At 35.0% G+C, this 12,217-nt stretch overlaps 1 protein-coding gene across 1 annotated transcript in view; it reads left to right on the forward strand.

Moving 5' to 3' along the window:
- The first annotated feature begins 5,048 nt into the window (after positions 1-5,048).
- The window catches only part of LOC109054604 (SMC5-SMC6 complex localization factor protein 1-like), a 30,738-nt gene continuing 23,569 nt past the window's right edge, over positions 5,049-12,217 (forward strand). The window contains exons 1-7 of the mRNA XM_042724638.1: positions 5,049-5,331; positions 5,486-5,597; positions 9,471-9,641; positions 9,813-9,881; positions 10,239-10,385; positions 11,568-11,734; positions 11,822-11,956. Coding sequence (XP_042580572.1) covers positions 5,487-5,597; positions 9,471-9,641; positions 9,813-9,881; positions 10,239-10,385; positions 11,568-11,734; positions 11,822-11,956 — 800 coding nt within the window. The 5' untranslated portion in view covers positions 5,049-5,331; position 5,486. The remainder of the gene's footprint in view (positions 5,332-5,485; positions 5,598-9,470; positions 9,642-9,812; positions 9,882-10,238; positions 10,386-11,567; positions 11,735-11,821; positions 11,957-12,217) is intronic.

Below are 12,217 nucleotides of genomic sequence, written 5' to 3' on the forward strand. Positions count from 1 at the left end.
CAGTATTTATTTTTTTTATATGTAAGTTTCTCTCATCATAATTCATAAACCCACCCCAAAATAAAAGGACTTACAGGTAAGGAAAGTTGGGCTTTTTATTTTGTGAGATCTGGCAACCTAAGCGAAATGAACAAAAATACAGAAGAGTTTCTTCTGCAGCAAATGACTGTATTGGGTAAAATATATCTCTATACAGCTTCATTTCACACCTATTGTGGGCACCATAACCTACTTTGTGGACAGCCATTGCCAGTAAAATGAAAAGAAGTAATCAATGTCTGTACTGCATTTGTCTGAATGGGATCAAATGTAAGCTTGAAAAGGGAAGCCTTTATGTCTGATGAAACATGTCCTCGAACACACATGACGGCCCTTTACACGAAATGATTTGATGTCACCTCCAACAAGATCTTTGCGCGTCAAAGCGCAGCTGGAACAAGGCGCTAGTTATCATCTGCCATAAATATTTCTAGCCGCAATCCATTGCTTTTCATCTATCCGCCTCCCCTCTCTGTGTCAAGCTGGAGTGCCATTCAATTTACAGTACTGCTCGGTGGTAATACATGCATATCAGAAAGAGCGGCCTTGCGGTATTACCAGACGCCGGCGGGATATAGACTGACACATCTTCTTGCCCTCGCTTTAAATAAACAATCCATCTGGCCTCAGATTGCTATAAAGCCCTCAACGTTCAAGTCTCACACTGATCCAGCATGCGCTAGAGAGAGACACTGTATCAACGTCGTCATCGCAAGTCAAGTGGAGTGTAATGGAGAGTGTCAGTGTCAATTTGGCTTTGCTGGCGCCCCTCTCCCCTTCATCTGGGCTGATTTTAATAATCCCTGTCAAACACCAAACAGCTCGCACTTCCTCTCCGACACGACAGCCCTTTCTCCTCGCGCAGACAGAAATCTCAACATTAATTTAGCCCACACAACGGCAAAGGCTGTCCAGCTGGACAAATATTATTTCCCTCACTTGACAGACTCCGCAGTTAAGCTCGCGTGTTATTATTTTCTAAACTCTATTCAAGCCTCGACTACTGTCTGAAGGGAAAGAGTGAAGCGAGAGAGACTGACTTGTGTAGGTTTTTAAGACACAGGATTAGGAACTGAACAGTGTAATTACACTGGGACCGACTGCGTCAATGTCTGTGCGCACACGCGTGTGTGTAGCCGATGTTACAAAGGGATGCGCATCATCGCCCATGTCTCATCCACATGAGAGTTGTGGGAAAAGTGTCAGGTTCATGCTGTCACCACATAGGGCCCAATTAGGCAGATGCACCCTCCATTTCCTTTGTCTTGTTATCTATTTTGAACTCAAATGTTGTGGAGTCCCAGAGTAGTTCTGAAAGCTGCCACACAAGGAAGATAGTGTGTGCATGTGTGTGTGAGAGAGAAAGAGCTGGGGCAGATGTATTCTCTCGACACTTAAAGACACACTAGTATTTCTCCGCATGTCTACCCTTACAAACTGCTCCAAGCTCAGAATGGAGGTAGCGATGTGAAATATTTAGCAGCCAGTGCCTCTGCTTTAAAACTGTCTAAAAAGGTTTTCTTATGTTCTAGCTCCCAAAACTCTAAAATAAAGCTTTTGGGATATTTAATGTATTAAAGAAGTATATTGTTTTACTCCAAAATAGTGAGAATGTTGTGTTTGTCGGTTGGTTGGGACAAGTAAAAGTGTGTAATACTCATACAACAGAGGTGAATGTGAAAAAAGAAAGAATGCAAGGAAGAAAGAAAAAAGTTTCAGGGGATTAAATGCATTCTGTGTTTACTGACTGTGTGCATGTTGTTGTTTTTTGCTGGATGACTTTTCCTGAACTTGTCCTGGAATGGTTATGACAATATTCTCACTATACTTCACAATTCTTGGCTAACATGTGAACTACTGTATTCAAAAGTTTCCACTGCTTTTCAGTTTCAGGTGAATTTGTCAAAATATGTCAGGCGCTAGAACATGACTGAGAGCTGCAGTGGTAAACTTGTTAAAAAAAAAAAAGAAGAAGAAATATAAAAGAAGTCACCTATATATATATATATATATATATATATATATATATATATATATATATATATATATATATATATATATATATATATAGGAAATGTAATGCAATTTATGTTCACATCACAATTACTGTTATGATTAATTAAATAAATGCTACCATGGTAACCACTCACCAGTTTCTTTCTCAATGTCATCCAACAACACTTAATATTCAAGAGCTAGAACTCAGGTTGTTTAAGGAGGTTGAAATGGACACATTTCATTGCAGAGCATATTAATTCACATCGATAACCTATTCATAATTCACATTTAGTCAATCACAGTTGGTCCTATGGGTAGTTGAAATATGATTATGGCTTGATTGCAGGGTCATATACATAGATCTAAAGTCGTAAAAAAAAAAAAATGCATATTATATATGTCCACTTCCAATTCTAGCTAAGCATAAAAATTTCAAGCTCAGAGACCCATTTTTACACAGTAAATTCTAAAAAACAAAAGTATAGAAACAAACTAGAACTAGAGACAAAATCAAAACGATCAATTCTAACAATCCTACAGTACAAATGTTTGGGGTCGATATGTTTTTTTTAATACTTTTATTCAGCAATGATGAGTTAAATTGATTAAAAGTGATAGTAAATATATTTTTAATGTTAAAAAAAGATTTCTATTTACATTAACATTTAGTAGATTTTATCCAAAGAGACTTACAATTGAGGACACTAGAAGCAATCAAAATCAGCAAAAAATAAATTATATGCAAGTGCTATAACAAGTCTCGGTTAGCTTAACGCAGTACACGTAGCAAGGTTTTTTTTATTATATAATAAATAAAAAGAAAACAGATAGAATAGAAAATAAATAGAGCAAGCTACTGTAGTGGTTAGAGGCCTTTATAGTAAATAAAAAGAAAACAAAATATAAAAAGAATAGAGGCGCTAGTGTTAGGTTTTTATTTTTATTTATTTATTTATTTATTTATTTAAGAAAACAAGCTGTTAGTAAATGAATAGAGTGCAAGTCTAAAAGGGGCAAGTTTTTTTTAAATAATAGTTTTTAAATAATAGACTTAGAATAGAGAGTGCTAGAGTTAGAGGGCCAGATATAGATGGAAGAGATGTTTTTTTTTAGCTGATTCTTGAAGATGGCTAAGGACTGTATTTGCTAAGGCAAATAAATACTGTTCTTTTAAAGTTTCTATTCATCGAAAAATCATGAAAAAAGTACAACAATTTCCACAAAAATATTAAGCAGCACAACTGTTTTAAAAATAACAAATCAGCACATTACAATGATTTATGAAGGATCATGTTACACAGAAGTTTGAAGTAATGGCTGCTGAAAATTTAGCTTTGCCATCACATTAATACATTTCATTTCAAAATATATTTAAATAGTAAGTAACAGTGATAATATTTTACAATATTATGGTTTGCACTGTATTTTTAATCAAATAAACATAGGCTTCATGAGCATAATATCTTTAAAATGAAAAAATAGGCCTATATCTTTCAATTAATAAAATCTGCATTCATAATAACTATAAAAGAGTTAGCAAAATGCTGTAAAAAATTGACCTACAGTATGTCACACCAAATCACATCACTTCCCAAAAGCATTTCATGTCAACAACCCCTCATCAAACAGCTCTTTGATAGCACACATAAGTGCATAATATACAGGGCGGTTCTTTCAAAGCATTTAACTATTGTACTACATCACCACTGATGGTCCAAGTCCATTAAGTCAAGTCAAGTCACTTTTATTGCCACATTACCACAGCACATGTGCCTTGGTGAGTGAAATTCTTGCGAGCGTGCTCCAGAAATTGCAGAAACAATTTAAATATAACCATACAGACTTCAACAGATGACAATGTGCAATATGCACATACATATAGTCAGTACACACAGTGTACTGTTAGACATACTTACAGTTAGCACTACACATTATATGCAATATGTACATACATACAGTTAGCACTACACATTATACACTATACACAGTATGTACACATTCTACATTATGTAGACATATATACGCATAAAAATATGCTAAGGTGCAACAGATTATACATGAACTGGATACACAAAATGTCATGGATGTGCATTGGATGGTAGCAGGTAGATTATTGTATTAAATGCAGTGTGTATGTATAGTCCAGTGTTAAACTGTTGCTGAAGTTAGAGTGCAGTGTGTGGCATACCATATTGTGGGAGTATGCCATAGGGTGCTGTAGGGTGTATTAGTTTTGACTATCAACACCACCACACACACACACACACACTAGTAAATACTACTAAACACTGAGGTTAAGGCAAAGTACACAGTACCTTTTGACGCTGTGGTTTCAGGGGCTCTTAATCATATTAAATTCAACAGCAATTTAGGACTATCAGCGCTAAAAATCCAAGAAGAATTGTCAGGTGCATTTCTTACCAAATTTTTACTTTTCATTGCAGTGAAATGACCTAAATGATCTGAGAAGTGTTTACTATTGCAATCAAATCTAACAGTGTCGAGTAAATATAGTGGCACTAATGGAAGTAAACTGCGAGTGTTTTAATGGGAATGTGAGAAATAGTGTTTCAGTCATTTATATAGATCCACATCTTGTAGACAAAAGTGTCGTATAAGATTAAAAAGCTGTCTGGTGGTTAAAAAAACATGCTGTCTAGCTCGCTTACGAGGACGAATATTTGAACTGTTCAGCCGTCGCATCCGTTTGTTTGTAAACACGTGTGGTGACGCACTGTTGCGATTCTTGCGAAAAGCGTCTCTGACAACCAACCGGAAGTATATCAGGATTTCCGTGTTACGGGCCAGAGTATATCACAGAAAATAGGGGGGAGCGTGTTCTTGGTAATATTATAATGTTCTCCTCATTCGTTATTTGTATATCATTAATGATGTCTCTTTTATTTTGGACATGTTTTCAGTACTTTTTATAAGTGTCTGCACCTCAAGTTAGACACAGTTATATTTATGTGAGTTTCAACATATTGGTCACCCCTAATAATATACCGTGGTCAGGCAACACACTGTTCGCTAGTTTTGAAGAAGAACTAAACTAAGCGAAATGACAGAAACAACGAAAGGGAGAAATGTCTAATCAATCTAATCTTACAGTTAGCGTCATATTAATCATGTTTGGTGTGTGTCATATATACGGTACTGATGGTGTCGCTCGATAAAATGTCACTTTATATAGACGAATGGTCAGTGATGACATTTGGCGCGCCGTTGTAGTAAGAGCGAGCTCAACCTGTCCAGTTCATCACATCAGAGTGATTTCACGGTTTTCAGTTTCAGGTAAGATACGTAAATGCTGTTAAAATGACAATCTAATTCAGATCCCTAGAGTAAATACAACTTTACTTGCAATTCTTCTGTTCTTTAGTGTTTATAAACAGCCAATAGCTGTATAATTATCATATAATCCGGGTATTTTTTTTTTTCTCACTAGGATGATGGACAACAAATACATCTTTCAAATGTCTGGCATCAAGAACCATTCCCAGAAAAGACAGTTACTCCACGGCATCAGAAAGCTGGGGGGCATATATTTGGGGGGCTCTGTGAGTATCTGCACTAAAGAAACGTAAATTCTTACCCTTTACCATGGTAAGCATATATGCTGGGACGTGGGAACTATATTGTGAGAGGGGGGCGGGATTCTTTGGGGGTTGGGGGGGGGGTGTTAGTGTAGGCCTATAGTAGGCTGTGTTATGTATCCTGATTGACTTTATGATTAGTTAAATCTGTTTTGCACATGCATCGCCACAGAGTTAACCATTTCAGACAGTACAGGACAGCCTCTGTCTCGTTCACTTCACGTCTGTGGCCGTTACGCACAGCTCAGTGTGACCCAGGCACGGCACCAGGATTCCGGTTTTGGATGGGCCAGACCAATCGTGGGTGGGCCTTAAATTAAAAATGTTAAATTAAAAAAAAAAAAAAAAAAAAACCTTTATCCAATCACTGCTTAACCTAATAAATAGCCTGTTATAGTATATAACAGGCTATTTATTACTGTTATATTATCTGTGCGTATACATAATATAGATTTTAATAGCTTGATGCTCTTTAAATATTTTGTTGCATTGTTAAAAGTTTCGGTGCATAGGACAGACCTATCCGCGATCGCTCTCCAAGGTTCTGACCAAAGAAGAGCGCTTTGGAATCTCCATTACGCATGAAACGCATCATACCTGGGCTGCGTTTCCCGATAACATTGTCTCTTAGCGCGCTACGAAGACTCTTCAGGTATAACTTAACTAAATGTATACTACCACTAAAGGTATACCATTGCTAGGCGTCTTCAGGGGTATCATCCACTCTCGCGAGGCATAGGCGCTGAAAGGCAGAGGCGCTGGCGCCCTCCTAGCAACGTCGCTGTTTTTGGTAAAACATGATTTTGACGACTTCATTAAGTTTTGTTTTATAGAAAAACTCTTTTTAAAAAGATATTCGTTTTGTATAAATTGTATCTTAATTTTGATCAATGTTTTATCAATCAATTGCCCATATTTAATAAATAAGAAGCAAATATATAGCAGACAATGTAATAACCTTAGTGTAATTGACAGAATTACTAAAAAATATTTTGCTACCTAAAAGTCAAAGATTTTTTGTGTCACGCATGCATGCATGTCTATTTCCCTCATATTAAATATAAAACGCATGTGGACTGATATTTTTCCAATGTCTGGACTCCTTTATTAATAGAGTATATAAACAGACGTTTCAATATATTGGTATTAAATGCATTTTCTGAGAATTTATATTTCAAGTTTTTACTGCAAATGTCGAAATGCGCGCTCTTTGGTCCATCAGTGCTTGAATCACTGATCACATTAGAATAAAATATCTCATAATAAAACTACAAAATCGACTGATTTATGAATGTATATGCATAGTTCTCATCAGTCGGAAATACAGATAAACGCTTTCATTTGTTGTATTTTTGATCCTGAAAGAAAACAGAACAACAAAAGAGCGAATCATATGCCTACATGGAGTCTGTACGTGTTATGCTTCTTACGCGTACTTTTGGGACTCAGTTTTGAACTGGTGTCAAGGCGCAATGAATGAAATGCACAAATGGTAATTAAATAGTACCCCTGAAATGAACGAATGAATGATGATCTGCTTTTATGTAATTTTTTTTTTTTTTTTTTTATTCAGAATATTCACAAATGTGTTAGCTATGGCATGAAATATCTGATATTCCGATTGTCAAATACATGCAAGTGGAAGTGTATTGTTGTTGAAACCCCTTTATAACGATCGCGTTAGTTGAGCTGTATGCGATATAATTTTATGACACAAAATTTTGAAATGTAGGCTTAAATCAAACACATTTTAATTCAGATTCTGTATATATATATATTCCGTATATAATCCTGATATATATATAATATATATATATATATATATATATATATATACATATATATATATATATATATATATAAGGAAAACAAAAACAACGAAAAAATCACACCTTGCCCACCCCAACATCTATGATATCTAGAACAAATTGTATTCAAAAAGAGCCCTCCCCGCCCCCCCTGTTCCAACGTCTATGCATATATGTGACACTGTACCACAAAACCAGTCTTAAATGTGTCAGTTTTCCGAAATTGAGATTTATACATCATCTGAAAGCTGAACAAAATAAGATTTCCATTGATGTATGGTTCATTAGGCTCCGACAATATTTGGCCGAGATACAACTATTTGAAAATCTGGAATCTGAGGGTGCAAAAAAATCAAAATACTGAGAAAATCGCCTTTGAAGTTGTCCAAATGAATTCTTAGCAATACATATTACTAGTTTTGATATATTTACAGTAGGACATTTACAAAATATCTTCATGGAACATGATCTTTGCTTAATATCCTAATGATTTTTGGCATTAAAGAAAAATCAATATTTTTGAACCATACAATGTTTTTTTGGCTTTTGCTTTAAATATACCCCAGCGACTTAAGACTGGTTTTGTGGTCCAGGGTCACATATTACTTACTGTAACAACCTTATAAATGAAGAGTTCTGCTGTTGTACAGTGGCCCCAAAATATTTGGAGAGTTTAATCAGACGTAATGTGTTTGACTTTGTTTGCATTAGATACGAAATAGCAAACTGAATTTATTAAAATAATACTGATAATAACCATTATACACATGAGAACATGCATTAAGTGAAATATTTAACAAGTGCGTTATGTTTGAAATATTTAAATAACAGTTAATATATCCATACATACAAATATACCTAAAAGTAATCAGAAAAAGTGTTCAAGTTAATTGTAAGAAAAGGTCTAGCATTATCTGCAGAATTTACTTATTTTGATATATTATTAAATGACATTCAGTATTTTTAACCACTCAAAAGTGCACTGCTATATAATTCAGTTAATTTCACACAAGCCTCTCTTCCACGACATCAAGCATTCCTTACTGTGCATGTAGAAAATGATAAAGTGTTGGTGATTAGCCCTGAAAAATGACTCTAATTGCTTCCCGATGCTACAATGTATTTCGGACCATGTAATTTTGTCCTTGCCCTCAATACTATCTTAATATAGTCACAGATTGCTCTCTCTACTAATTGAAACCCTCATGAGAATAATCTCAACCTCCAAGTTCTTGACCTTTTCCTAAATGATCTCATGGTAAGGCTTAGTAAGGTGACTTTACAATGTCCGATAAAAGAGATTTTTTTTTAGCAGCCATTATTCCAGTCTTCTTTGTCACATGAAAAAGCCCTATAAAAGTTCTTCATAAAAATCTTCATGTTATGGACATAGAAACTTGGTGCACTGTTTTTTGACATGCAAAGATTTGATTGCCATGACACTAAACAGTGCTTTGGGATATTGCAGACATACAGAGTAATTTTCTGATACTTTTTTGGTGTTTTTTTACTTGGTCACTATGTCATTAGTATGTTGTATTGGAAAGAGCATCATGAACATTCTGCAAAACATCTTGTGTTCCACTGAATAAAAGATTATACAGGTGTAACAACATAAACATAATCAATTATGATATTTTGGGGTAAACTAGTCCTTTTACTCTCATAACGCTTTCTAAATTGGACTTAGAATTAGAATATTATGTAATCTAAAATCTATTAACAATCATGTTTTTTTCTTGTTCTTTTTTTAAATGTCTCTTGAGCATTCAAACTTTAAAAATATAAAATTGTAATAAAAGTTCACAATATTTGTGCCAAAATTGTTACTGTATTTTTAATAAATAAATGCAGCCTTGGAGAGCAGAGAGGTCTCTTTCAAAAATAGTAATAATCCTACCATCCCCAAACTTTTGGTAGTCTAATTGCAAACATAAAAAAATGCTCTTTTGATTTGGACAGCTTTTCCTTTTTACATTCAACCTCAGCATGTGCTATTGGTGATGTATTTGTTGTTTTTCTTTTGTAGCATGTTTGCTCAGAGTTAAACTGGTCCTGTAATTTGGAGTCCTTCAGTGAAGCAGAGAGCGGGGAAATGGCCATCGATGCTGCTGCAGTCACTGACTCTATGGATGTTACCGATGACCTTTCACAAAAAGAATTGGAGGAAATGCTCAAAGAATACATCACAAGAATGGAGGTCTAATATATTTTTATTCTCCTCATCCACTTTTTATTCTGGTACTTTTATATATCATTTTGATACATAATTATGGCTTTCACAGATGGATTTTGGGCACAAATGAGAAAGTTGTCATGGTTATCAATGTAATTTCTATAAAGTATGACCTTACATGACATCTCGTTTCAGCAACGGAAGAAAATGCTTTTGACAGTCCCAGAGTTCTACAGCTACTACACACCCATCCTGCCAGTTCAGGTATTCAAATCTGTGAAAAACTTTTCAACAAACCTATCTGCCGTACACAAGCTGTTAAAGTACAAAAATGAGTGTTTGACTCATCAAAAGGATCAGGTCATTCAATTTCCTGCGTGTCACATAGAGGAGTAATAAACGCAAGGCTCATCACAGCCAGGTCACCTGATTTAGGCAAATCAGCTTGATCAGTACACTCATGATTGGCATACCCATTAAAGAAACATTGCAGTGTGCCTCCACTGGTTTCTCAAGCGGAAATGTCCGATTGCTCTCATTTGACACTGACCCTAAGAACACATTAGCATCAGTCATCTTATTTCCTGTATTTCTTTCTTTCTCTGTTTCTCTTGTACTCAGTTTCCAGCGGTAGATTTCAGCAATATGCAGAGCTTGGTAGAGTGTGCCTTCTTCCCTCAAGCTCTGGAGGAGATTCTGGGGTCCCTGCAGCCTGGGGTGATGCCCCCAGCTCCGCTGCTCCAACAGCTAATGCACCACGCACTGCATGTATATATAATAAGAGCTATTCGAAATCCCAGAGGCACTTATAAAGCACTGTAAAGCACATTCAATTGGTGTTATTTTTCTTAAAAAGCAAAGTGTGATAGTTTCTTTTTCATTAAGGATGTTGTAAGGATTGTGATTTCTGATACATAAAAACAGCATTCTTTACCACACACTGAAAGTCTATTCACAGAAAGTGCAAAAATACATGGCAATAAGATGTTAAAAAGTGTTTTTCTTTATGCAAAAACTCACTATTGTGTTTAACAATTGGCATTGTTGTTCTCTGAATACAATTAGCATACAGCCATAGAGTCAAGCTAAATGAAAGTGAGCACAGAAAAAAACAAACAAATTAATTAAATCATATTTTTGTCTTTAAGAGTAGTTCAATCATATTTTTGTCTTTAAGAGTATATATATATATATATTATATATATCTTATATAATATATATATATATATATATATATATATATATATATAAATAAATGAATACTTTTATTTAGGAATGACAAAAAAAAATACATTTATAATGTTACAAAAGATTTTTATTTTAAATGAATGCTGTTCTTTTGAACTTTTTATTTATCAAAAAGTCCTGAAAATATGTGTCATTGTTTTCACAAAATATTAAGCACTGCTACTGGTTTTTCAACATTGATAAAAAAGAAGAGATGTTGCTTTAGCTCAAAATCAGCATATTCAAATTTTTCTGAAGGATCATGTGACAAAGAAGACTGGAATAATGGCTGCTAAAAATTCCGTTTTGCCATCACAGGAGTAAATAGTATTTTAAAATATATTAATTATTTAATATATACATTTTTTATCAAATAAATGCAGCCTTGATGAGCATAAGAAACTTCTTTCAGAAAAAATTAAAACAATCTTACTGGCCATAAACATTTGAATGCTAAGTTGTGAATTTGTCTAAAAATAAATAATAACTATATTTATAGAATTGTTTGTGTTAAAATTTACTTTCATTTAATTTGTGGATATAACAGAATTATACAGGCCATAAGCCACCTACCTCTTTAGGTATCAGTTTTGAACACTGAGGTTTATGTAATGATCTGAACTCTTTAGAATAGATGGAACTGTTTAAAAATGTATTTTATTACAAAAGCTTGTTTACACCTCCCAGATAACCCAGTCTTTGCTCTTGCTCTCCTATTTCTAGGGTGATGCAAAGCCGTTGTACCTCAGCATGTTTATCACAGTTCTCCACAGTATCCTGCGCAACAATCCTACCTGGGGTTCTCCTGGACACACTAAGTACTTTCTTCAAATCCTCCAGTGTCCTGAATGTAAGGGCGGCCTCTGGTCACTTCTTGAGACATCAGTTCGGTATGAAACTGTCAATGTACCTGTCAGAACAGCTCATAAGTAAATAGATTTTTTGACAGTAATGCAATTTTGTCTGATTTATTCAAGAATGTGTCTTGCAAGCGAACCCACCTGTCACTCACTGCCAAGCCCACCATCCACTGAGTTGTTTCGTCTCCATTGTAACCTGCAGGAGTTCTTCCTGAGACTCTTTCAGCTGGAGCTTCACGCTGCTAGCTCAGGGTGAGCACCTGAGCTCTGTTCATCTCTGCTTCAATAAAACAACAACTTTTTGATTCTGCATGAGCCCAAAGAAAAGAAACTGCAGTATCTTTCCACCCTTTCCACAAAATAAACACAGACAAAACATGTTATGAAGAATGTAGCTGCTTGGAGATATGCTGATGTCTTACTGTTCACCTTGTTTTGAAGATAAAGACTGTGTACTATTTACATTCAGTCTGTTTTGATTGATAGAAAGACAATGGTTAAGTAACTGCGTTA

This window comes from Cyprinus carpio, chromosome B5 (assembly GCF_018340385.1).
Source record: "Cyprinus carpio isolate SPL01 chromosome B5, ASM1834038v1, whole genome shotgun sequence".
In the NCBI taxonomy this organism is placed as follows: Eukaryota; Metazoa; Chordata; class Actinopteri; order Cypriniformes; family Cyprinidae; genus Cyprinus; species Cyprinus carpio.